The following is a 27,571-nucleotide window of genomic DNA, read 5'->3' as shown; positions in this document are numbered from 1 at the left end:
TGGGACGAGTTGGACCGACGCCTCCGACAGCGACAACCACAGCCCCAGACCCTGCCCGAGCTGGCAGCAGCCTTGCAGGCCGAGTGGGCCACCATCCCCCGGGACGTCATCCGTACTCTGGTTGCTTCAATGGGCAGGCGGTACCAGGCAGTTGTCAACACACACGGAGGCCACACCCGGTATTGACTCCAGATGACCTTGACCTTGGTGGTGTGTCCTATCACTTACTCACAATGGACTAGAGTGAATTGTGAACAATCCTGCAACATTTGGTAATTATTGGACTCACCATTCAATAATTAAATCAATTCTCCAAATGTTACGACAATGTGGTTTTGCGTTTCTTCTTTTGAAGAGTATATATCAGAGTTTGCCGTCATTGTAACATATCAGTTTGCTGTCATTGTAACATATCAGAGTTTGCTGTCATTGTAACATATCAGTTTGCTGTCATTGTAACATATCAGTGTTTGCTGTCATTGTAATATATCAAGAGTTTGCTGTCATTTTAACATATCAGAGTTTGCTGTCATTGTAACATATCAGTTTGCTGTCATTGTAACATATCAGAGTTTGCTGTCATTGTAACATATCAGTTTGCTGTCATTGTAACATATCAGTGTTTGCTGTCATTGTAATATATCAAGAGTTTGCTGTCATTTTAACATATCAGTATTTGCTGTCATTGTAACATATCAGAGTTTGCCGTCATTGTAACATATCAGGATGGTCTCTTTAACATGATATGAAAAACAGATTCCTTGATGGTCTTCCTCTATTGGCCCATCAAAGTTTGTCTGTTTTGTTTCACGACACTACACGAGCACATTTTATTAATCATCGCCTATTGGATATCAAACATTTGGTAATTTTGACATATAGTCTTAGAGAGGAAACTCGCTACTTTTTTCCCATTAGTAACAAGGGATCTTTTTATATGCACCATTCCAGAAAGGATAGCACATACCACACTGCCTTTGGTATACCCATTGTGGTGCACTGGCTGGAGTGAGAAATAGCCCAATAGGTCCACCGACAGGGGTCAATCCCAGACTGACCACACCTCATGCGAGCGCTTTATCACTGGGCTACATCCCACCCCCATGGCCCATCAAAGAGAATTTGATGTGTGTAAGGGGGTGGGATGTGGGGTGGGGTGTGTGTGTGTGGGGACAGTGTTGTCCAGGAGTATGCTCATCTGTTAGGTTTTATAATTGTAGGTGATCATCTTAAATGTACTTTGGATAGTTTAAATAATTTTTCTTTAAATTTTAAAAATGTAGGGGAATATCAGTTTCTGTGATGAACCCATCTGCCTCTTGTGAAATTCACATCATCATCTTCTCCAGGTTTCAATATCAAGAATATAAAGTCGTAAATAATATAGTGTTTTATTAAAAATAATAACATTAACAAATCTTAAGTACATTTTTGTCTAAATAACATATATGTAAATCCAATACCCATTTATATAAAGTAACATAGATGTAAGCATGAAAGTATATAATTTCTGCCCTAAACATAAATTATAAAGTGATTTTTACAGTACATAGAATAATAAAAATTAAAAAGTGAGACTTATTTCTGTTTGTTTTACTATAATAATAGGAAATATATAACAAAAACCACTGATGATACATTCAGTATAAAAAGTTCCTTTTAATGAAGACAACTCATTTTTATAGCTATATATAGCCGTCTTCTTTGTTTTGTACCTTCTGTTAATCTATATTTAATTTCCATCTTATCTGTCAATGCTCCATTAATTTAGATATGAATGTACTTATTTTAGAGAAAAATATTTCCATAATGTTACGTAACCAGATCTCAGTTCAGGTAACCAATTGTCCAGTTGCCTGACTTACATTTCGATAACCTTTAATCAGTGACCTCAAATTTGCACTGAAATTAGTTATGTTCCAAAGTTTGTAGTTTTAATTTCAAAATGTGTATCAGTTTATTACATAACCAACTGGCAGTTTGCATAAATTAAAAGTTACATAACCAACACGCGAATGGCACTATGGTTTGCATGAATAATTATGCCCTATTATTTACTATGTAAGGTAGTGAATCCACACCCTCATCCTTGACATTACCATAACATTTCTGGAACAATAAAAAGGATGGATTTTTTTCCACAGAACTATCAATCATCAATTTCTTTCTCCATTAATGATTTCTAGCACATGTCCATTTCTATATATTTTCTGTGTAACACCAGTGTTATTGTTGTTTATGTCAGTTTTTCCAGGATCGCCTTCATCCATGTAACCACAGCGATCGCGCCAGCGTCGGGTTTTGTGAGACGATCTTTACCTACGTAACTCGCTCGACCTGCATGAGCTGTCATGGCCACTGTGTCCTGGGCAGACTTGTCAGCAGCCTGTAATAATAATTAAAAAATGTTACAATGTTATTATACACAATTATATTGTTATTACTTGTATTAACACAATTACAATGTTGTTATTGATATTAATACACTATTACAATGGAGAAAACTTGTTATTTACATGTACTAACACACAATTTCAATATTATCCATTGTATTAACACACTATTACAATGCTATTACATTTATTACATCATGGTGGAAGAGATACCCATGTGATATTTATCGGCTCTTCACATGTGAAAATACATCTTTTGAGAGGTCATGACCTCTGGTCATGTGAGCAACGGTGTCACACAGTACAACTCTACATAGATGTTAAGTTCAGACCAAACCCAATAAAGTAACAAAATCATAAAAATATAGTATTTTTGTAAACTAAACATTCAAACACTTTATTAATGTTACCTTTCAACCATAAAAAAGCATTTTATTTAAAAAGTTATATTAATTAGCTAAATTAGTAATTAATTACTACACACACATTTAAACAATACCTAATTAAATATTCATATATCCATAACTTTTTTTACATTTGGTAAGCGAAGTCATTTTCCTGGTCTTTAATCTGTGCATTTTCATGTCTTGTATAGTTATTTTGGAAGTCATTCTGTGCGATTTTTGTTCACTGATGTGTAGTGTAATAAATAAAATACTATACTCATTCACTTGTGAGACCGTTTATATTACAATTTGTGTGTTTTAAATTGTACATTACTTGCTTTCGCTCATGATGTACAATTAAAAATACACTCTTTGTTATATAAACGGTCTCACACAGGAACTTGTTTAGTATTCTCCATGTATTACAGCCGCAATTTTACCTCACCATATTATGACATCATTTACTAATACAAAATACAAACACAACTACAGTTTTAATAAACTTGTGCGTTTTCGCTATTAACATATATTGTTAACTGGTCTTGTGGTCATTTATAACAAAAACCTGTGGAACAAGACCCCACTTTTGAGTGTTGTATTGGAAAATAGTACATTTTAAACAAACTATTACAATGTTATTACTTGTATTAACTCACAATTACAATGTTATTCAGTATATTAAACACACTGTTATTAATGGTATTAACAATCTATTACAATGTTTTTACTTGTATTATTACATAATTTTAACTTATATTTAAAACACTTCTTCACAAATAAGAATAGGCGGAGCAAAGCTTAGCCCATTTTTATTTCTGAAGAAACATTTTAATGCCTTCTAACCTATTTAGATGGCATTTCATTGGTTCATTCTCTCAAATGAGTGGAGCTGCAGCACTACAAATTAAGATGGCTTTTCAGTTGTTCTTCATGATTAAGACACATAAAATAAGTCTGCGATTGGCTGAAATGGGTGGACAGCGTTCAGTTGCTGTCTAATGTACTGTGTTCCATTCAAACAATATCAAATGGAGATTCCATCTTTAGTTCTCGTTATTTTTCTGTATTTGCAAACTCATCAACAACTAAACTGTATGGTTGTTACCTGGACCGCTCTTCTAAAAGCCTCCACTGCTGGTGTTTGTTGTGAGAGTTCATGTGACAGTACGGAACTCGCTGCATGCAGGGGATCCAGCTGTAACGTGAGATAAACACACACACACAACAAAATACAATTTTAATGAGCAACTCTTAATTTAAATTTTAAAGTTTAAACTTAAAGTTTGTTTTGTTTAACGACACCACTAGAGTACATTGGTTTATTATTCATCAGCTATTGGATGTCAAACATGTGGTAATTTTGACATATAGTCTCAGAGAGGAATCCGCTACATTTTTTCATTAGTAACAAGGGATCTTTTATTTGCACCATTCCACAGACAGGATAACACATACCACAGCCTTTGACCAGTTGTAGTGCACTGGTTGGATTGAGAAAAAACACCAATCAGCTGAATGGATCCACTGAGGCGGTTCGATCCTGCGACATAAGCACTTCATGCGAGTGCTCAACCGACTGAGCTAAATCCTGCTCCTAACTCTTAATTTAAGTGCAGTTTTAAACTTAAAGTTTGTTTTGTTTAATGACACCACTTGAGCACATTGATTTATTGATCATCAGCTACTGGATGTCAAACATTTGGCCATTCTGACACGTAGTCTGTCTCCAGGGTAAACAACACTACATTTTTCCATTGGCAGCAATGGATCTTTTATATACATTTTAACACAGATGAGACAGCACATACCATGATCTTTGATATACAGGTCATGGGGCACGGGTCGAAAAATAACCCAATGAGATAATGGGTCGGCTGAGGGATTCTATCCTTCAACACAAGACATTTGAACTAATTGTATGACAGGCCTTAAGCATTCTGTTTCTAAGAAACCATGTTACTGATTAACCTCTTGTATATTACATTTGAACCAAGGAGATTTTTTCACTAACAGATTCTTCAGTTATAGAATGCAATCTGTATAAGCACGTAATTCCAGTTATCAAGAGATTACAATGAGTCACACAGAACAGGACAAGTTCTGCACTGACCACCTCAATACTAATAGTGATCAGCTAGAATGGATATGATGTTCTCACAGTACCTTTCATTTCATTTCCGGTTATTTTAGTGTTTATGTCCAATTAATATTCTAACATGTTGTCCCTGGCACATTCGTCAGCTATCTGGGCTGTCTGTCCAGGACAGTGGATTAGTAGTTAGTGTGTTAGCTGTTAAAGCTCATCATGGGTGGCAGCTGGTACTGGGATTTGAACCCAGTACCAGTAGTGAGAATGCATTTCAAAGCTAATACAAATTATATATTTATGCATATATAAATACACACCATGGTTCTATCCCCTGGTTCTGCTCCTCCATACCTACAAAGAGATAACATTGTAATTTGTAAAGTACCTGTTATGTAGTGAGTCAAGCATTTTGTTAGTGGACTGCTTACTGTCGTGCATTCTGTTATGCATAATGGCAAACATCAATGTACTACATACAGAAACTTGCTTTGTATTCATATATGCATTAAGCTTCTTCAACAAAATTATATTCTTACTTAATTCATACAGGAAAAAGAGAGAAGAAATTGTGTTAAAAGGAATAAAAACAATAACAAACACTGCAATAGTAGTAATTTCATTGAAAAAATATTTATTTTATTAATTTCTTTTCAGTGACTTACCTTTAATGACTTATACAGCATGAATGAATGAATGTTTAACGACACCCCAGCATGAAGACAATAACATGACATGCAAGAAATGACATCTACATTTAATTTGACATTGCTATTCACAACTTGCTAAGATACTCAATAATTACAGTGCATTATTTTGGCTAAACTAAATTTGCAGGTAAAACAACTTCAGAGATGCTCTGATGAAAGATGGTTCTTCACATAGCTACAAACTGAAAAATGTTATTTATTACATTTCTTGTTTATTTACAGTAGTCTTTTCAGTTTGGGATGTTGTCATAACATCTGTAACATTTAGTAACCTACCACCTCTAACAGCTATTATAAGTAGCTTGTAGTGATTTGCTACACAAAAACTATTATTATATCCCATCACGTACTTCATTATTGCGTGAATCCCTTGTTTCAGTGCTTCACTCCAAGCTTCAGGTGTAGTAGAAGTCTTCAAACACTCAGCAGCAGAAGTTAAAAATAAACTGTACAACTGAAAGACAAAATCAAAACATTATCCAACAGTAACATAGTATTTACATATACTGGAAATACCTCTAGGGGTGAGACATAGCTCAGTGGTACAGCACTCGCCTGATGTAACAAAGGCCGTGATATGTACTATCCTGTCTGTGGGATGGTGAATATAAAAGATCCCTTGCTGCTAATCGAAGAGTAGCCCATAAGTGGCGACAGCGGGTTTCCTTTCTCTCTATATCTGTGTGGTCCTTAACCATATATCTACCACCATATAACCATAAATACAATGTGTTGAGTGCGTCGTTAAATAAAACAATTCCTTCAAGAAAGTTTACTGAAAATAAATCAAGCAAAAGTGATTATTTCTAGTTCGTATGAACTATTTCTCATCAAATTTTATACCTATATGGATTCACTAGTTGTTACTAGTGATTTAAATGTTAGGCCATTTAAACAGTATTGTTTCGTTAATAAATTCTGTTTTAAACATTTAATTTTTTTTATAACTGTTTCAATATGTACTTACTGCACCGGATGTGCCTCCCATGTCCGTTTCCACCAATACAGCTAGTGCCAATGCCAGGGTATAGGGACACACTATATGTCTGCCAAGCTGATCCCGTATTGCTAAATCAAAACCAGTCCGTAAAATGTCATGATTAGATAAAATATTGCTAAAACCAAAATAGTGTGTAAAATGTCATGATTAGACCAAATATTGCTAAAACCAAAACAGTGTGTAAAATGTCATGATTAGACCAAATATTGCTAAAACCAAAACAGTTGGTGAAATGTCATGATTAAATAAAATATTGCTAAAACCAAAACAGTTGGTGAAATGTCATGATTAGATCAAATATTGTTAAAACCGAAACAGTTGGTGAAATGATATGACTAGTTTATTGTTGCTGCTCATGAAATGTTTGTAAAATATAATTTAATAGGAATCATATTTCTAAACTGCAAATGATTTAATAAAGAATTCTTTGCGTCTTGATTTTACTGATAGCAAATGATTGATTCTAGGATACACAAAACACTACTGCATTCCAATGACATGCACCTCATTATCAATTGTATAAAGCATGTTAAATTAGCATTTAAATATGGATAAGCTGATTGTATATTTCTTATATAAGTTCTTGGCCATTCCTACTAATGCTTTTGTATAAACTTGTTGCATATTGCCGGATAACCTACACATACAGCAATGAATAAGATATTTATTGAAACATTATCTAGAATCTTTAACTCGTGACACTTGATGACATATTTTTCTTTTTGTAAAATCTCACAAATGAAATTTTATATCATTAAAACATTATTCAGCAGTAACTTATGCATTCATAGTATAATAATGGAAATGCTTCTTTAAGGTTTACTTAAAGCAATTTAATAGTCATAATAACATAAGTGGACGCTGGTTACGATGGAGGATATTTATAATAATGTACTATAACAATTAACAATGAATGAATGAACATTCTCACCATGAGCTCCTCTGGCCAGTGTGGTTCCACAGTCCCCGTCACCAGCTTCAGTATCCAACTCATTAAGTCTGGACTCGGAGGATATCAGAGACTGGGTAACATGGGATATGATGTCATACAACTGGCTCGCCTCTTCTGAAATCAAAACAGGAATTCAGCTATTTGTCTGACTGATTCCGTTATCCCTGTATTTTTCTATCCATCCATCCATTATTAGCAATAAAAACTAAATCATAATATTGTTAAGAAGCACTACTGATATGTGAAGAGCTCTATTGGTAGTTAGACAGAGAATATATCAAGGTCGTACAACTTATTTATGTTTTACGTCTTTTATATAAACATCAAAAATTAAAAATTTACAGATTACTTTTGAGTCTTTTTTTTTTAACACAAATACAAATTCTTTAATTGAGCACGTATTAAATTACAAAACCGTTGTTATAATCTAGAGAATCTTCTTCTGTTAGGTTCTAACATACAATATGGACTTAATGACCTTTACTAATGGTATGAAATGATTTCTCTGTTGAAACAACTCCAGATGCTGGCTCACTGCACGTCATATGACTGGGAGTCTTCCGGTCCTTAACACCACTGGGAAGAAGTGGGTGTGGCCAGGCAGGGGCTGATGTGTCGGCATCTAAAAAACAAAACAATAAACCCTCAGATTACAATGATACTTGCTAAAAGCAAAAACAGAAATGGTTGGGGTTTTTTGACACCAAAATCTTAATGTTACTGACTGTGTCACATCAACAGTGAAAAATGAGTGACAAGCTACTGATAGCCGACACCAGTGACCAGCTAATGGTGAAGCCGCTGTCTACAGTGTCTCGACTAAGTTTGTGCAAGTTGCAAATAATATTTCAATAAAAGTAACTTGGACCTTGAACGAAGAGATCAAACCACTCATTGCTACATCCAGTCTGTCTTTGCCATGAGCAAAATCAGGGTGAACTGAAGATCATTCTCTTGAAACGATGCTGGATGAGCAATTACATATGAAGGTTCGAATAAAATTTATTAAACATTGTATTGCAAGGTGATCTCCTAAAACTTTACAGGCGAGAATGGAGGGGAGGATGAATGATCACTGGTCTTTCTGGTGAAAACTGCATAGTCATAACTTGGTTTTGCATTAAATGATGATGAGTTTAAAACTCACCTAAACAAGTCTTAAGAGTTTCATCCAGAATGAGCAAAGTGATGGAGATTCCAGCCATTTCAAGTGATGTCATGAAGGTGCCACAGTACAACCTATCAACCAGAATACCCCTGTTCTCTGTAAAATAAAACCATTTCAACTAATTTCCTGAAGGTGCAACAGTATAACCTATCAACCAGAATACCCCTGTTCTCTGTAAAATAAAACCATTTCAACTACTTTCCTGATTTAATAATAACTGACAATCAATACAACTTTAACATAACAGTTTTTGTTCTGCATAAGAATTACTTAAAATACAGAAAATAATAATTTTATTACTTTTAGAGTATCAGTGTAAGTAAAATCAAACAAACCAATTATAAAAAATAAAACTGAGGGAATAGCATTGTTCCACATAATATATACATTCAGTGTTACCCATCAAAACCAGACCATCAGTGCAATGCAATTCCCTCAAAACTGGACATTTTTAAAAATCAACTTTTAAATTTGAGTACTAAACAAAACCTCTCTGGGTGTTCAGTTTAGAAGACTTTCAAAATAAACGGTTTTATACATAAATACATGTATTACCAAGGTACATGACTGCCTCATTTGCAATGATGTTGAGCTCCAGCACGGAGGTACCTCCGAGATTATTCACAACACAGCACACACTGTCACCTATAATATAACACACACACACTTTCACCTATAATATAACAAAGTAGGTAGAGAAATATTATAGAATATACATTCAGGTCATGGTACAGTGATAAATGTACAAAAATAGACATGTATTAAAAAGCAAATATACAGTTACATGATTGTATTGCTAACAATAATGTTAATTCATAACATAAGCATGATGAATCAAACTAAATAAAAACACTTAGAGGTGAATTTACATGAAGTATTTATCCCATTCCTAAAGAGTACTTTATTTTGTCAACATGTAAGATTAAAATACATTTAAAATAATATGCACAATGATCACGATTTTAAACAAATAAATATTAAAAATATAAATGTATTTGAGATAGCAGCTGTTAAAAATTTCTCTACTAATATAAATGTTTGTTTCCTTGAGTTAAAATATCTCATATTCATCAAAGGAATAATTCTGGCATGCCTACCTGTACTTAGGGAAGAAATAACAAATTAATATAGGTATTTTCAGTTTAATAAAACAGTATGTACCTTTCCTGACCAACAGGTGTGTGTTGTTCTGTGGGTTTAACATGTGATCCAACATGATCTGCACCACTTCCTTAGCACTGACTAGCTGTAACACAAACAAACACAGTAAAGTCAATACACACACGGACTAATGAAGATAATATTAAATATTTTGAACAATACTTCCAGGAACGGCTGCAGAATTTTTCTAGGGAGAAGGTGAAATGTCAAAAAAGGGCACCTATGATGTTCCAAAGTACACTAACATACATTATTTTTATAATATCTATGGTACTTTGAAGTCTGGGAGAAAGGGTGTGCACACCTCCAGCATCCTCCCTCCTGAATCCATGCATGAGTTCTAGTGCTATTCATTATAAAAGGTTAGAATGTATATGTATAAAAACAGTTATTTTGTAAAGCAATTTAGTCAGTTTAGAACTTGTTGAAAGTGATGAATTTGAGCTGTTGGAATCTTACAGAATGCAGATAGCTACGTTTAAAAACAAACCTTCAATCTCGTTACACCAGCTTCTCCATGAATACCTACAAAACAAAAACTAGCTAACCTGTAGTACTTGATGGTCAATGATATATTGAAATTCTTAAAATAAGCACCTAGTACTAAATAAATGTTAGTTTTCAAAAACATAATTTTTAAACCTTTCCACAATGTTCCCAGATGGTAAGTTGTAATTACTAATATATGTTTTGTAGCATTAAACTAAGTAAACTGTTATTTAAAAAAACCCACCGTCTTAGATTAAACAGATAGATGGAAAATAAATGTCTGAAATAAGACCTGCAATGGCTCTAAAACCATTCCTCATTTCAACAATCAAGGTTTTTTCATCAGACATGTAATTAATTAATTATTAACTCTCTTTAAAATGACAAAATCACCAAAATCTCTATGTACAAAATTAATGTTTTTATCTAAATAAATAAAGTCTCACCAAGCCCAAGCTCAATTTCGTCAGCACCGAGCTGGAAAGATGGCCCCATACCCGGAACACTGCAGGGGGACAGACTCAGTCCTATTGTACCTGGCAAACAATGGCAAATAGAAAACATAGCACTGTGTTATATAACAAGGATATAATACACTTTATCCCATAACTTACCCATGATATCCATGTCATAAACCCATGTGATAATTTACTTTATTAACCCGGTTAATAATGGTATTCAAATTTACAAGGTCTCTAGGTAATGTGTTGCTGTGGATGGGTCATTTGCTTACAAGCCAACAAAGACCTGTGTACCTGAGCATAATGTTTTCAAAGATTTGTTTGAAATGCGTGACGTCAAACTAATTTGTGCTAATCGTGATGACGTCATATTATCGATGGCAGCGACTTTAGTACTGTGATTTACTCAAAAATTAATTAGAATATTATTTTAGCAGTGTTATAGGATAAATAGAATTCGCTACTTGTGTTTTTTAATATGTAAAATATCAACGTCGTCAAGTTAATCGGTATTTGTCTCGGCAGAGCCTCGACAAATACCGATTAACATAGACTCAGTTGATATTTTCCATATTAAAAAATACTTGTGACGAATCCTCTATATATTTAAGAAATAATCAAATGTCTATCAATAAGATTTGTGTAAAAATCCATTGCTCTTATTTTGGCACATGTTTTAAAGAGTTTTCTTTCAATTAATGCATAGTACATAGTAGTGTAAAATTTTAATTCCTGTTTTTTGAATGGTACTCCAGAAGTCTATTAGAAAGAAGGTGTGTTTTCATGTATTATTAACGTTTCAACTCAGTAAAATGATGAACTGTGAAAATATCCTTCCAAGATAAATAAAATCAAACTAATATATTATATACAATCCAAGATCTAATGTCAGTGCCATACCCATTTTGTGTGAAGCAGCCTTCACTTGTTTCACAATGTCTTCTAAACAAAGTCCTTGTTCAGCCAGACCTCCAGCAATCTGAGAACAAACAAGAGGGAAGAAATATTTGCTTAACAACACCGTACACATTTCTTTAATTAGTGGTTAGTAAATGTCAAATATGTGGTTCAAATAAAAAACAGGAAAACCCCCAAAAAACTCTGGTCCAAAAGATTTTGAGATATATGTTGACTGTGTCATTTTGAAGAATCAATTAACAAATATTTTTACGTGCCATGTGGGCTCGTATGCTAGCCAAACTAGAGTCCTATATGATATTTGCGAGCCTTAGGCTCCCGGACTCTCCTCAAAATCGCACACTGACTTACTTTGGAGGCTTCCACCCAATTCCATATAAAAGTAAAATGGCACACCATGAGATATTACATGCTATTTGTCAATATAGGTGACATTATTACTATTTGGTATGTGAAATCTGTGTCACTGAAATGATTTTTCATGATTTCTGTCTGGACAAAATGTGAGTAAAAAAGTATTGGTAATTAAAGTTACCGAAATATAGAAATATACTGCTTAGCTTGAGCCATCACAAATAAAAATAGAAAAGAAGTGAAAATATACTGCTATCACAAATAACTTCAAAACCCTTTAGAGGAGAGTAGAAATATCTTCTTAGCTTTAGCCATCTTAAATCACAAATTACCCTAGGATAAGGCGTGAAAATACACCACTTGAGCTGTCATCAATAACTTGAAAACAGTCTAGAGAAGGGAAGTAGAAATATACTACATGGCTTGAGTTATCACCAACAATTTCAAAACCTTGAATGTTTTATAAGTAGTAAAAATACACTGCTCAGCATAAGTACATTACTTCATTACCTTGTGAATAAGAACAGTTCCACAGAGCCCCCTCCTCCCTGCTGTTTTATCGGTAGAGGTGAGTGCGCAGTCCTCCCCTACAACCACCATGTCAACTTTGATACCCTCAGCTTTTGCCCTCTCTGCAGCCAGACCGAAGTTTAACCTGTCTCCAGTGTAGTTTTTAACAATGAGCAACACACCAGCTGAAAGAATCACAAGGACTTTATTTTTATCACTAAACAAAACACAAACAAATATGATATTTATAAAACTATATCATGTCTGGTCCCACTTTTGTACAGTCAATATATTAAACTAATAAAGAGACAGATATATGTACACAAGAGTACTGGTAAGGTGCATCAGCAGTGTTTGACAAATGTTTGAGAAGCTTTGGCTAGTGCTAGTGTATTATAGTAATACAATTGCTAACTTCCACTAGCCCAGACCAAAAATCCACTAGCCAGGACCAAGGACTAGTGGATTTGTTGAACCTCAACATCATGAGTTTGATGGAAAACCATAGATATTAATTAATATGTTACGGATATGATTCAATTCTAATTATGTGAAATTTTTGCAATGGGATGGATGAACAGTTCAAAGGCTAAATAAGATTTTCCTATGATGTTCAGAATATAAACAAATTATTTGATTTATTTTTATCACAGTGACATAGTAATTGTAGTAATACAATTGCTAACTTCCACTAGCCCAGACCAAAAATCCACTAGCCTGGACCAAGGACTATTGAATTTGTTGAATCTTGACATCAGGAGTTTGATGGAAAACCATAGATATTAATTAATATGTTATGGGTATGATTCAATACTAATTATGTGAATTTTTTTGCAATGGGATGGATGAACAGTTCAAAGGCTAAATACATTTTTCAAATATAGACAAATTATTTGATTTATTTGTATCATGGTGACCTAGTAATTGTATGTGACACACCACCGTCCCAAGTTGTTCCTACATGTACATGTGAGGTTTGATGGTCCTGTATGCAAGATATGATGAGGACAAGGATTTACTGTTATGTGCAATAGACCGTGAAAAGTAGGTAACAGTGACCTAGTAATAGTACGCAACACAAAGCCATCCCAAGTTTTTCCTACATGTGAGGTTTGATGCTCCTGTATGCATCTGTATGCAATATATGATCCGGACAAGAAAAAGTTAACAGATGGCCGTACGAATGGACAGATGGACGGAGGGACGGATAATGCCATACCATAATACGACTCGTCATAGACAGGAGTGTAAAAAAACACTGTCATAAAGTAATATTAAAATGAATAAAACCACTATCAAAATAATTTAAAAAAAAGACTTTAGCCATTCCTCATTGTTTTAGACGACATCATGTGCTTAAATCTATCTCAAATGTTAAAAGTCAATGTTTGTTTTGTTTATCAACACCACTAGAGCACATTAATTTATTAATCATCAGCTATTGGATGTCAATCATTTGATCATTTTCACAGTCTTAGAGAGGAAACCAAGTACATTTTTTTCATTACTAGCAAGGGATCTTAATTATATGCACCATCTCACAGACAGGATAGCACATACCATGGCCTTTGATATACCAGTCATGGTGCACTGAATGGAATGAGAAATAGCCCAATGGGCCCGTCAATGGCAATCTCTCTCAGATTTACTGTGCATCAGGTGAGTGTTTTACCACTGGGCTACGTCTCTATCTCAATTGATGAGCATTTTACCACTGGGCTACGTCTCTATCTCAATTGATGAGCATTTTACCACTGGGCTACGTCTCTATCTCAATTGATGAGCATTTTACCACTGGGCTACGTCTCTATCTCAATGGATGAGCATTTTACCACTGGGCTACATCCCATCCACACATCTCAAATGATGAGCATTTTACCACTGGGCTATGTCTCTATCTCAATTGATGAGCATTTTACCACTGGGCTACGTCTCTATCTCAATTGATGAGCATTTTACCACTGGGCTAAGTCTCTATCTCAATTGATGAGCATTTTACCACTGGGCTACGTCTCTATCTCAATTGATGAGCATTTTACCACTAGGCTACATCCCGTCCACACATCTCAATTGATGAGAATTTTACCACTGGGCTACGTCTCTATCTCAATTGATGAGCATTTTACCACTGGGCTATGTCTCTATCTCAATTGATGAGCATTTTACCACTGGGCTACATCCCGTCCACACATCTCAATTGATGAGCATTTTACCACTGGGCTACGTCCCGTCCACACATCTCAACACACACACACACACACACACAAATTTTATACTTTCAAAATTTTCCACAGTTCATACAAGCTAAATGTATTCATGTTTTAAATCTTCCCAACTTTGGCACAACATTCTACTGGTCAACAAAAGACATTTTAGGTTACTTGATCCAGATTTATAATTTATCTGCAGATAAAAAAGAAAAAATGAAGAAATGTTTTATTTAACGACGCACTCAACACATTTTATTTACGGTTATATGGCGTCAGACATATGGTTAAGGACCACACATATTTTGAGACGAAACCCGCTGTCGCCACTACATGAGCTACTCTTTCCGATTAGCAGCAAGGGATCTTTTATTTGCGCTTCCCACAGGCAGGATAGCACAAACCATGGCCTTTGTTGAACCAGTTATGGATCACTGGTCGGTGCAAGTGGTTTACACCTACCCATTGAGCCTTGCGGAGCACTCACTCAGGGTTTGGAGTCAGTATCTGGATTAAAAATCCCATGCCTCGACTGGGATCCGAACCCAGTACCTACCAGCCTGTTGACCGATGGCCTAACCACAACGCCACTGAGGCCGGTTTATCTGCAGAAAGTGCTGTCACAATATGGCACAAATACATGGATATAATCTCCAGCATGTAATACTGGGTGTTACCTGGGTTGTCAAACTCACAGATATAATCTTTAGCACGTAATACTGGGTGTTACCTCGGATGTCAAACTCACAGATATAATCTCCAGCAGGTAATACTGGGTGTTACCTCGGTTGTCAAACTCACAGATATAATCTCCAGCACGTAATACTGGGTGTTACCTGGGTTGTCAAACTCACAGATATAATCTCCAGCACGTAATACTGGGTGTTACCTCGGTTGTCAAACTCACAGATATAATCTCCAGCACGTAATACTGGGCGTTACCTCGGTTGTCAAACTCACAGATATAATCTCCAGCACGTAATACTGGGCGTTACCTGGGTTGTCAAACTCACAGATATAATCTCCAGCACGTAATACTGGGCGTTACCTCGGTTGTCAAACTCACAGATATAATCTCCAGCACGTAATACTGGGTGTTACCTCGGTTGTCAAACTCACAGATATAATCTCCAGCACGTAATACTGGGTGTTACCTCGGTTGTCAAACTCACAGATATAATCTCCAGCACGTAATACTGGGTGTTACCTCGGTTGTCAAACCCACAGATATAATCTCCAGCACGTAATACTGGGTGTTACCTCGGTTGTCAAACTCACAGATATAATATCCAGCACGTAATACTGGGTGCTACCTCGGTTGTCAAACTCACAGATATAATCTCCAGCACGTAATACTGGGTGTTACCTCGGTTGTCAAACTCACAGATATAATCTCCAGCACGTAATACTGGGTGTTACCTCGGTTGTCAAACTCACAGATATAATCTTTAGCACGTAATACTGGGTGTTACCTGGGTTGTCAAACTCACAGATATAATCTCCAGCACGTAATACTGGGTGTTACCTGGGTTGTCAAACCCACAGATATAATCTCCAGCACGTAATACTGGGTGTTACCTGGGTTGTCAAACTCACAGATATAATCTCCAGCACGTAATACTGGGTGTTACCTGGGTTGTCAAACTCACAGATATAATCTCCAGCACATAATACTGGGTGTTACCTGGGTTGTCAAACTCACAGATATAATCTCCAGCACGTAATACTGGGTGTTACCTCGGATGTCAAACCCACAGATATAATCTCCAGCACGTAATACTGGGTGTTACCTCGGTTGTCAAACCCACAGATATAATCTCCAGCACGTAATACTGGGTGTTACCTCGGATGTCAAACCCACAGATATAATCTCCAGCACGTAATACTGGGTGTTACCTGGGTTGTCAAACTCACAGATATAATCTTTAGCACGTAATACTGGGTGTTACCTGGGTTGTCAAACTCACAGATATAATCTCCAGCACGTAATACTGGGTGTTACCTGGGTTGTCAAACCCACAGATATAATATCCAGCACGTAATACTGGGTGCTACCTCGGTTGTCAAACTCACAGATATAATCTCCAGCACGTAATACTGGGTGTTACGTCGGTTGTCAAACTCACAGATATAATCTCCAGCACGTAATACTGGGTGTTACCTGGGTTGTCAAACCCACAGATATAATCTCCAGCACGTAATACTGGGTGTTACCTCGGTTGTCAAACCCACAGATATAATCTCCAGCACGTAATACTGGGTGTTACCTGGGTTGTCAAACTCACAGATATAATCACCAGCACGTAATACTGGGTGTTACCTGGGTTGTCAAACCCACAGATATAATCTCCAGCACGTAATACTGGGTGTTACCTGGGTTGTCAAATCCACAGATATAATCTCCAGCACGTAATACTGGGTGTTACCTCGGTTGTCAAACCCACAGATATAATCTCCAGCACGTAATACTGGGTGTTACCTGGGTTGTCAAACCCACAGATATAATCTCCAGCACGTAATACTGGGTGTTACCTCGGTTGTCAAACCCACAGATATAATCTTCAGCACGTAATACTGGGTGTTACCTGGGTTGTCAAACCCACAGATATAATCTCCAGCACGTAATACTGGGTGTTACCTGGGTTATCTTTTCCAATAGCTCGGATAGCAGACTGGATACTGTGAGGCGGGGGAGAGGTAAACACAGCGCCGGCTACAGCAGCACTCAGCATACCTCGACCAACATAACCTGCAATATAAGGAACAAAAATACACTGAACCACATTTTAAACAGAAATGAATAAACAGATGTCATGAATAAGTTTGTAAGATTTATTTATTTGTTTGTCATATTCACATTCGTACAATCCATAATTTTTTTGAAATAACAGTACAAACTACACCATTCAAATATTTCCTAATACTCGAGGGGGTAGGTCCAAACGTTATTTAGCATTAAAGGAGTTAATGAGTGTATTTAACAATGTTATGTAATGCAGTTTCAAAATTTTGTATTACTAAAATATTTTATTTTGTTTTGTGTTTTTCATAAATGCTGTAACAGCGACAATATTTAACGTAGGTAGTTATTGCTAGGCATATGCATACAATATATATAGAGTTGAAATGCATATCTACACTTTTCAAAATAGCAAAACAGTACATTATAATTATATTAAACTTATGACACGACTTGTTTGTGAATGGGAGGGGATGTCTCCAATCGTTGCATAATATTTTGGGGGTGTATGATCTAGTGGTATGAAGCGTTACAGAGGGGAGGGAGGATGTCTAATTTTGACCAAAATAGTGGAACAGCCCCTGACATAGCAAAACATAATATAATAATAAAAAAAATAAAAAGGTTTAGATGCCCTGGAATTTATGAAAAGTGAAATTCAATTAAAGTTAATTAAAAGCATACATGTGTAAATAATAATTATATTTATCTTATTTCACCTGCATGTGCTGGTTCGTGTCCTGATCCACCTCCTGACAACAGCGTCACTTTCCCCGATTTGATGACGTCATGGATGTCAGTCCGCACCACGACTCTATGCCCGGATAGAAGGCCCAGTCCGGGGTTCACTGTCACTAATCCTGCTAAACATTCGTCGACGCATTTGTCAACCGAATTGACAAGCTTTTTACTTTGCTGAGAATGCGACATAATGCTACGCTATGAGTATTTACCAACCGCAAACCGTAATGCATAAATAATAAAACAAAGTGCGCCTTACGTTTTACATTAAATGATAGAAATAGGAGACGCTTTATCGTTTTGTTCGTCAACCAATTCGTACCGGGCCTATATATTGGACAGGCATGGCTATAGCCCATACGGACATACTGTGAATGTGAATATATTCAACAGGATCGTATAGGTTATTGACTGTTTTTGTGTGATGGCATACAAAAAAAAAGAACAAAAAGTAAAATATCCCCCCCCCCCCTCCATCTTTTCCCTCCAATATGTTAAATTTTAGGTGGGGCCTATATTATCCGATTTACAAACTAGTAATATCCTTTTCAATCATGTAGCCAAACGCCACGAACGAATGTGCGTATCACTGAAAACTCATTTTAAAAAGTCTAAAGGTGTACCAATCTAATTAAAATTAGCTCCACTATTACATGTGGTGAGACCAGTAGAGCTAATTTTAATCAGATTGAAGGTGTTCGACCCCAAAAAACCTCCCCCTGCTTTATTTTCCTTAACTTTCTTTTCGTTCACATCCAGCCCACCCCCACCCCATTTACTTTCCTTTCATAGTCTTAAATTTTCATACAGACCTTTTCCTTTTGGACTTGACTTGACTTGGCGTGACTTGACTTCCTTTACTTGAATTTCCTTTTTGTTTCTTGACCTCTCCTTTTCTTCCTAAACATTGTAATAGCGCTGAACAAGACTTAATAGGATGAGGGTTTCTTTGGATCAGTGCCGGATTTATGGGGGGGGGCAAAGGGGGGGGGGATTACCCCGGGCCCCACTACCAGAGCGCCCCCCCCCCCCGACTAAGGACTTCCTTTATAAAAAACAAAATTAATTGAATTTTTTATTTGTCATGTAATTGAATTTCTGTGTTGAAGTGCCCCGGCCCCCCAAGGTCTAAATCGTGCCCTGCGGGTGGTTCCTTGCCTTTCGTTTAATTCCTTTCTTCATTTACTTTCATTAAAAAAAGTTCTATGATTTTTATATGCACAAACACGATTGTGATTATTAGTTTTAAATTACCTTTAACGCCTTCACAAACGTAGTATTATGGAGCTATCAATGTAATTTGTATGTACGTCTACATATCATTCATGTACCTGTATCATCGTTGTCAAAATTCTATTCTACATATTCCTGATGGGAGATGGAGGTTGTGATTTTTTAAAGCAGTATTTCAGCCGTCACTACATGGAAGGATGTCTGGGTGTATCCATTAAACCCACCAGCTTTGGTAAACTGTAGTTCTAATACATTATAATTTGGTTTAATTGCTTAAATCCGAGGGGCCCAGTGGTAAAGATCTCTTCTGATGCGCGGTTGGTCTAAGATCGACCACCATCTGTGGGTCCATTGGGCTATTTCTTGTTCCAGCCAGTGCACTGTGACTGATATATATCATAGGCCGTGGTATGTGATATCCTGTCTGTGGGATGTATAAAAGATCCCTTGCTATTAATGAAAAAATGTAGCGGGTTTTCTCTCTAAAACTATGTCAGAATTACCAAATGCCGATGATCAATAAATCAATGTGCTTTAGTACCAATGTCGTTAAAAACCCCACTTTTGTTTAAATCTGATATTAAAGGGATTTTTTCTCTCAAAAAGCTAACGATATTCATAGGTGTTCAAAAAGCACGGTTCTAGCCACCTTCAAATATAAGCAGGTTTGAGTTTGAGATCACTTGGCCAGCTTGTTTCAGACAGTACCAGGTCTAACATTTTATTGGGGTAGAATGTATACAGTATCTCTGGACACACTAAGATGCACAGCCACATCTCGCTTTCGTAGTTTCCTATACAACTTTATATGTACTGCTGACTCTCTCAGACACTCCCCCCCCCCCCAAAAAAAAAAAAAAAAGAGAGAGAGAGAGAGAGAGAGAGAGAGAGAGAGAGAGAGAGAGAGAGAGAGAGAGAGAGGACAAAAAAACTTTGCGACAGCCTTGATTACCAAATTAAAAATGTAAAAAGTCGTTGTTGGCGCTGTAGACGTGGGTGGATTGTGAACATCAAGGTTTGTGTCCCCACAGACGTCAAAATACGCCTTTTCGTTGAAGTCAAACGAATGCTATTTTTCTCATTAAAAAGGCCAGTTGATTTTGCTTACAACTATTGTCAGACTTTTGCAACAAGAACAACAAGAACAGCGACAATACATAGTGATGTTTTATTAGATTAAATGTCTGTCACATCCCGATGTATTTGTCCACTTCACCCTATGGTTGGAATCACTGTCCTAGAATAATAATTACAAACAAACACATTATGAAAACATTATCCTGTGGAGCCCAATTCCAGGTACACGAAATATTGGTGGAACACAGAGTTAATTTCGGAAATGTTTCAGGTGCCTAGCTTAAGATAACTAGGGGGAAAATGCAATAAACAAAAATAATCATGACACGGTAATATAGTTTCTTTTCAAGCTGTACAAAATGTGCACGTTTAAGGAACTTTTTGTATTGTTATGCGTTGGGAACCTCTCGTCCCCTTGTCTTCACGTTTAAAAGAAATCTCCGTTTGACATTCTGAGTGAAATGAAATCTTACAGTCCATCTCGCTCTGTCTTTCAATAGAAGATCTGGACAAAGCCAATGCTATCTGATGTTTTGATGATCTATCGTTGTGAACAGCTATTCCGAATTGCTGGTCATACCACCGATGGTTTGATTTCATCGAATGAAAAGTCATCTTGGACACGGCATGACGCTGGCTTTCCTCAGATTACTAAAGCCTAGGCTACTGCACAAGAGAGCTGAGGAAAAATCTCAAGTACCTTTTTACTTAGCTGATAGCTGTCGTATGCGGTAGAGTTGATATAGTAAAAAAATAGAGGAACCAATAAGATCGGGTTTCATTCAGTTACACATCTTGGGAGTTATGTTTTTGCACACGTCTGGTGAACTGGGGCCTAATTCACAAAAGTCTCTTAGGCTCTGCTAGACAGCAAAGCATCCTGTTTACAAGTCTTTTAGCATTGCACTGCGAGATCGCAAAGTTGCGAGAGTTTAGTGAATTAGGCCCATGATAGATAATAACTCTAGTTTTTCACTTTCATCAAGTTTCGCGTGGTTGATCTACGACCTAAACCTCTTCTAGGTGTGTTAGAAGATTTAAGTCTAGTTTTCCCATTCTTAGTTTCTTCAAAAGTCATTTCAAAACTTGATGACTTTCTTCTCAGCTTCGGTGTCTTTTCAACAAGTTCTTTTTCTTTTTCTGGGCTCGCATTCAATGTATCTGAAATAAATATGTCGATATTTTAATATAAAATAATATGCGTTTAAAAAAAAAAATCGACACTTTTAAATGTCAAAATCAAATTGATGACCAGCTTTAAAATGCTTTCAGATGGAGAGGATTTTTCCCCAACAAATGTAAATAAATAAATTAGTTTATTAATAAATTAATTAATAATGGACATTTGTATATGAAATATTAAACGCTACTATTTCACATTAACAAACTGGCATCAGCCATTAAGACTGCAACTACTGTATTTAGAATTAAAAATATTAATTATTAATATATTGTCGAAGTTATAATTGTAATATTTTATATATTACATTTTATGTTATATAATTACATTTGTTTATACCTATAAATGTTTTGTCGTTTTCCAAACTATTCAGCATCGGTATGAAAAGTATTTTCTCCGGCTGATCACCCGTTCCTTGAATACCTGAAATAACGCATTAATTTGTTTATACTGCCATTGTCACTCTTTGGTTTAATGACACAACAGTTACTTGGTGTCTATAAGGTTATTTCGACACATGGTGTGTGTGTGTGTGTGTGTGTGTGTGTGTGTGTGTGTGTGTGTGTGTGTGTGTGTGTGTGTGTGTGTGTGTGTGTGTGTGTGTGTGTGTGTGTGTGTGTGTGTGTGTGTGTGAGAGAGAGAGAGAGAGAGAGAGAGAGAGAGAGAGAGAGAGAGAGAGAGAGAGAGAGAGAGAGAGAGAGAGAGAGAGAGAGAGAGAGAGAGAGAGAGAGAGAGAGAGAGAGAGAGAGATTGATTGAGATGCTGGTACACAGGCTACTCCCACCGAATAAGCAGCAAGGGATCTTTTATAAGCACTTTCCCATAGGCAGGAAAGTACATTCCACAGTCATTGATGCACGATGAAATAAAATATCTAGTCAGGTATTTTATAGCTATTAGCCTAATTTAAACTCATGCATAGCACATTCGATATTCACATTTATGAAAGTTTGTGTTTGGTCCCCTAATAATAAATACATTAGACCTATTCCACAGTGAATTGTTTAATTCATGAAAACCCCCATCACAAAACCCAACAACCGAACGATGACCAATGAATATATTGATATTTAGAGACATTAAACTAAAATATCTTACTTTGTACTTTGAGCAGAATAACCGACTCCCTCTTTTTGAAGTACGCCGTACCGTAATCATTCGGGTGTTGTCTCAAGTTTTTCACTATTCCATTTTCGTCAGATAAATCTATTACCTCTGAAAAAGAACATAATTTAATTTAAAAATCACATCTTATGGTCTTCAGCATATATTGTACTAATAACGTTTTAGCTTAACAATTACGACAAAAAATGAAATAAAATTATGTCGAATTTTAATATCACACACACCCAGTACAACACACCTGTCTATACAGGCCAGCCAACATACTTGTAAAATATGTACTTTTTTAGCAGATGACTTTATTGAAAGACGTAAATTTACATGAATTCGTACAACCATGAAATGTCCTTTGTGGACACGTGATTGTTGATAGCTCGAGTCACCTCCAGCCCTACACCTTATTGGTATTGATATGTGGGGTATATATCAATAAGGGGTAGGGCTGGAGGTGACTCGAGCTAGTTTGTTGGTAGCTTTTAAACGCAGAATGTATTCTTCTGAAAGGCTCTGTAGACATGTTTTGTTACACAGCCACTTTGAATTAATGAAAGAACACCTGCTCTGTAGACATGTTTTGTTACACAGCCACTTTGAATTAATGAAAGAACACCTGCCTCAGGTGTAACTGGTCATTCTTGTTGAGTTATTCCCGCTCCAATCAGTGCGGTTCGCCTGTTATGTCAATGACAGTGGTAGATGCTGTCCTATCTATGGAGAAGTACATATTAAATATCTCATAATGCCAACTGCAACGATCAACATTTGTCGAAGTATACTCTTCAAAAGAAGAAACGCAAAACCACATTGTCGTAACATTTGGAGAATTGATTTAATTATTGAATGGTGAGTCCGATAATTACCAAATGTTGCAGGATTGTTCACAATTCACTCTAGTCCATTGTGAGTAAGTGATAGGACACACCACCAAGGTCAAGGTCATCTGGAGTCAATACCGGGTGTGGCCTCCGCGTGTGTTGACAACTGCCTGGCACCGCCTGCCCATTGAAGCAACCAGAGTACGGATGACGTCCCGGGGGATGGTGGCCCACTCGGCCTGCAAGGCTGCTGCCAGCTCGGGCAGGGTCTGGGGCTGTGGTTGTCGCTGTCGGAGGCGTCGGTCCAACTCGTCCCATAGATTCTCAATTGGGTTCAAATCCGGTGATTTTGATGGCCAAGGAAGGACACTAATGTTGTTCTGTACGAAAGCCGTTGTGAGACGTGCTGTGTGAGGCCTAGCGTTGTCATGTTGGAACACTGCGTTGGCGTTGGCCATAACTGGAACGATGTGTGGCCGGAGGATCTGGTCAATGTAGCCCTGTGCATTCAGGTTGCCCTGCACGTGGACCAGGTCAGTTCTGCCAGTGTGTGAGATGGCTGCCCACACCATGACACTACCCCCGCCGAATCTGTCCACTTCCTGCACGCAGTTTGCCGCATAACGTTCACCACGACGCCTATACACGCGACATCTTCCATCATGACGTCGGAGCAGAAATCGGGACTCGTCACTGAACCACACCTGTCTCCATCGCAGTTGAGGCCATTGTCGATGAATCTGGCACCACTGCAGTCGGAGTCGACGGTGTTGTGGTGTTAAGATGACACCTCGAACTGGACGTCTGGCACGAATTCCTACCTCACGTAGGCGGTTCCGTACTGTCTGGTCGGATATCCTGCGCAAACCTGGTATTGCTGCGGCTGTGGAGGTGGCAGTAGTCAATCGTTCCCGAAGGTGGCGTACCCGGATGTAGCGGTCCTGCCCGGGGGTAGTGACCCGTGGTCGACCGGATCTAGGGAGGTCACGTGTTGATCCATGTTGCTGGTAACGGTCCCACAGTCTGGAGATGGTGCTTGGGGACACATGGAATGCCCTGGCAACGGCCGTTCTGGATTCGCCTGCGTCTAGTCGGCCGATGGCATTGTTTCTCTGCGGTTCACTGAGACGTGGCATGTCCTGGATTGTCAACTGTCGGCCAGATACAGAGGCCAGGCAAGCGAACACCCTGCACTTTTATACTGTCGGTGTTCATGTTGCACGTGCAGACAACGCACGTGCAGTGGTGACATGGTTTGCACGTGGCTGCGTTTTTGCGAATATTCACATTTTGGAACTTTATTGTACAGTAGCTGCGTTTTATCGAATGTAACCGTGGGAATGTGTTTGGGACATGCAATGACCTTATATTCACAAAGCATGAACCGGTAGGAAACATAAAATCGGAGTTATAACCCATTTGTACCCTTTTGCGTTTCTTTTTTTGAAGAGTATATTAACCAAATCTTATTGCACGTTCTGAGCTAACTAGCAGTTTAAATATGCAACGCGTGGAATACTGACCGTTCTTAGCACCCAAACACGTCTTTTTGATATGACTGAGGAGCACTTTATTCCGGCAGTTGTAGTTGACAAGCTTACTACACTGATCTGAAGAAATAAAAATAAAAATATTAATAAAATATGTTGTCATGGTTGTCTTTAGAGTTATACCCAGCCTAAAATAACTTGTGGGGTGATGTGTGTAAAAAAAAACCCAGGGCAACATACTAAACAAAAAACAACAACAAGAAAAGCAATTAAAAAACAAAACAAAACAAGACAACAAAACCACATCACTTTATAAAGGAATTTTTTTTTACGATGGGGGAGATAACTTCCCTCTGCTCTTGCGAGATACGGTCTATGACTTTCAGAATGATTAAACATACAGACGTCAGATGTAAATATAGAAACACGTAATTTGTCTTTTGTTACATTAGTATTACACAATTACGGAATATTACAAGAATATATTACATATGAGACTATGGAATGCTATTATAGTATAGTATGGGCAACAGACGACCTGTGGTTCAAACATTTTGTTTAAGCAAACGTCAAAAGGTTGCCAGTATTTTAAAGGAGGACCACACTATAAGCATGTTATGGGGCGACATAGGGAAATGCAAAACGTAGTGGGGGAAAAAGAGGTGTGATGAGGGCATGACCCCCATGCTCCCCTCCACCACCCCCGCAACGCCGGTGCAAAATATATATTCTTGTTAACGTTTACACCTGGAATAATAAAATAATAAATTTACCCCCCCCAAAAAAAAAAACCCCAAACAAAACAACAACAACAAAAAAAACCAAAAAACAACAACAACAACAACAACAAATAGAAAAATTTAGCTTCATCTATCTTTGCAAGTGAAAAGTTAATCCGTTTTATGACGATAGTTACCGTGACCCTGATTCAGCCTAATCATCCTCTAATGATGCTCTGTATTGTGATTAATTATACTTACGGCAAAACATCAATAGGGAAATGAGAAAATCAATCTATGATTACTGTAAGTACTACAGCTTGGCAACATTAACTGTTTGTGAAAAACCCCAAAAACTGAATAGAATTGACAACAGCAAACCGAACATAAGCGGGTGACAGAAGTACGGAATACTGGTTTTTATTCAACAAAACAACCACTGTGCTGATACAATCGATCAAAGAATATTTGAACAATGCAGAAACAGGAGACACCAACGTCTTATTTTCAATTCGGGGCATTGTATACTATATTACAGTACACAGACGAGAGACAGCTGAAGTGCCATCCCAGCCATCTATATATAAGTACCAAACAGGGGGTGCAGGGGTGGGGGGTGAGCTGGTCTGAAACCCATTCGCCATGTATTTCCATCATTCTACCCACACTATTAGTTATAATCCCTGCAAAATGTGTAGTGATTTGTTTGCAACTCTATATAGCTGTTCGTACGTCTAAGCATCTATACATATTGTGCATGCGTGCGTGTGTGCGTGTGTGCGTATGTATGATGTATATACATGTATGTATGTATATGTATGTATGTATGTGTGTGTGTATATATATATGTATGTGTGTATTTGTATGTATGTATGTATGTATGTATGTGTGTGTGTGTGTATTTGTATGTATGTATGTATGTATGTATGTATGTATGTATGTATGTATGTATGAATATCTATGTATTGTATGTGTTTCGGGTTAGACTAGTACATACAAAAATATAAACGCACTGGCACAGGGGATAAAATCCTTTTTGGCCTCACAACTTGTCTCTCATGCCGTTGCCGGGACTCGAATCTTAGGCCCACCGTTCCCAGACCACCACCGTAACCACCGAACCATTCTGTTTGTATGCATGCATTGATGGATGGATGGATGGATGGATGGATGTGTAGGTAGATAGGATGGTATGTACATAACATTTGTAATATATATGTGCATGCATGCATGTTTTTGTTTGTGTATGTACCTGTGTGTGCGCGTGCGTGTGCGTGTGCGTGTGTGAATAAAATAAAATTACTTACCTCCATACTTCACAGTCACGAACATTTCTCATAACTTGCTAAATTGTCCCTTTCTTGTTTTTAAAAACTACTTTTCACTGTTAATTCATGCACAAACTGAAATGACTTAAACGTCCACCAATAAATCAGGTATTGTAAAAACAACAACAAAACAACCCACAGGTATTGTATAAAACACAGGTATTTCACGAAATCACGGTGCTAATGTGGAATCGGTCATCTCGCACCGTAGATCACTGAAACCAAGATGGAACGGATCTGCCGAATCGATCAGTTTTTTTGTCTGGGTGTTTGAAAACGACAGATCGGTTTTGTGTTATGACACTGGGGCGCCAATATCCTGCCATCTAGT

The 27,571-nt window shown here is 37.2% G+C and overlaps 2 protein-coding genes across 5 annotated transcripts; both read right to left on the bottom strand.

Moving 5' to 3' along the window:
* Positions 1-1,377: 1,377 nt before the first annotated feature.
* Positions 1,378-18,593, bottom strand: LOC121372400 (triokinase/FMN cyclase-like). 3 transcript variants are annotated; one of them, XM_041498704.1, is made up of 16 exons: positions 18,255-18,593; positions 17,434-17,544; positions 12,589-12,773; positions 11,707-11,785; positions 10,792-10,881; positions 10,347-10,381; positions 9,857-9,941; positions 9,251-9,340; positions 8,675-8,791; positions 8,006-8,149; positions 7,507-7,641; positions 6,543-6,643; positions 5,926-6,029; positions 5,186-5,219; positions 3,885-3,974; positions 1,378-2,386 (listed from the first exon to the last, which is right to left on the bottom strand). In XM_041498704.1, exons 1-16 carry the CDS (start codon positions 18,463-18,465, stop codon positions 2,237-2,239), a joined length of 1,761 nt encoding a protein of 586 aa, XP_041354638.1. In that variant the 5' UTR covers positions 18,466-18,593; the 3' UTR covers positions 1,378-2,236. The 3 variants fall into 3 exon arrangements, with proteins under 3 accessions (XP_041354638.1, XP_041354639.1, XP_041354640.1); XM_041498705.1 differs by lacking the exon at positions 3,885-3,974; XM_041498706.1 differs by lacking the exon at positions 17,434-17,544.
* Positions 18,594-20,663: 2,070 nt separating this feature from the next.
* On the bottom strand, positions 20,664-27,571 carry LOC121372399 (uncharacterized protein CXorf65 homolog). Of its 2 annotated transcripts, XM_041498703.1 has the most exons (5): positions 27,220-27,571; positions 25,227-25,313; positions 22,865-22,981; positions 22,106-22,189; positions 20,664-21,747 (listed from the first exon to the last, which is right to left on the bottom strand). In XM_041498703.1, the coding sequence occupies exons 1-5, from the start codon at positions 27,242-27,244 to the stop codon at positions 21,551-21,553; spliced, it is 510 nt and encodes a 169-aa protein (XP_041354637.1). In that variant the 5' UTR covers positions 27,245-27,571; the 3' UTR covers positions 20,664-21,550. The 2 variants fall into 2 exon arrangements, with proteins under 2 accessions (XP_041354637.1, XP_041354636.1); XM_041498702.1 differs by lacking the exon at positions 27,220-27,571 and having other exon boundaries at positions 25,227-25,453.

Source organism: Gigantopelta aegis, chromosome 4, assembly GCF_016097555.1.
Source record: "Gigantopelta aegis isolate Gae_Host chromosome 4, Gae_host_genome, whole genome shotgun sequence".
In the NCBI taxonomy this organism is placed as follows: Eukaryota; Metazoa; Mollusca; class Gastropoda; order Neomphalida; family Peltospiridae; genus Gigantopelta; species Gigantopelta aegis.
The sequence above is the reverse complement of the archived record's forward strand: the minus strand, read 5'-3'. Positions and strand labels throughout refer to the sequence as shown.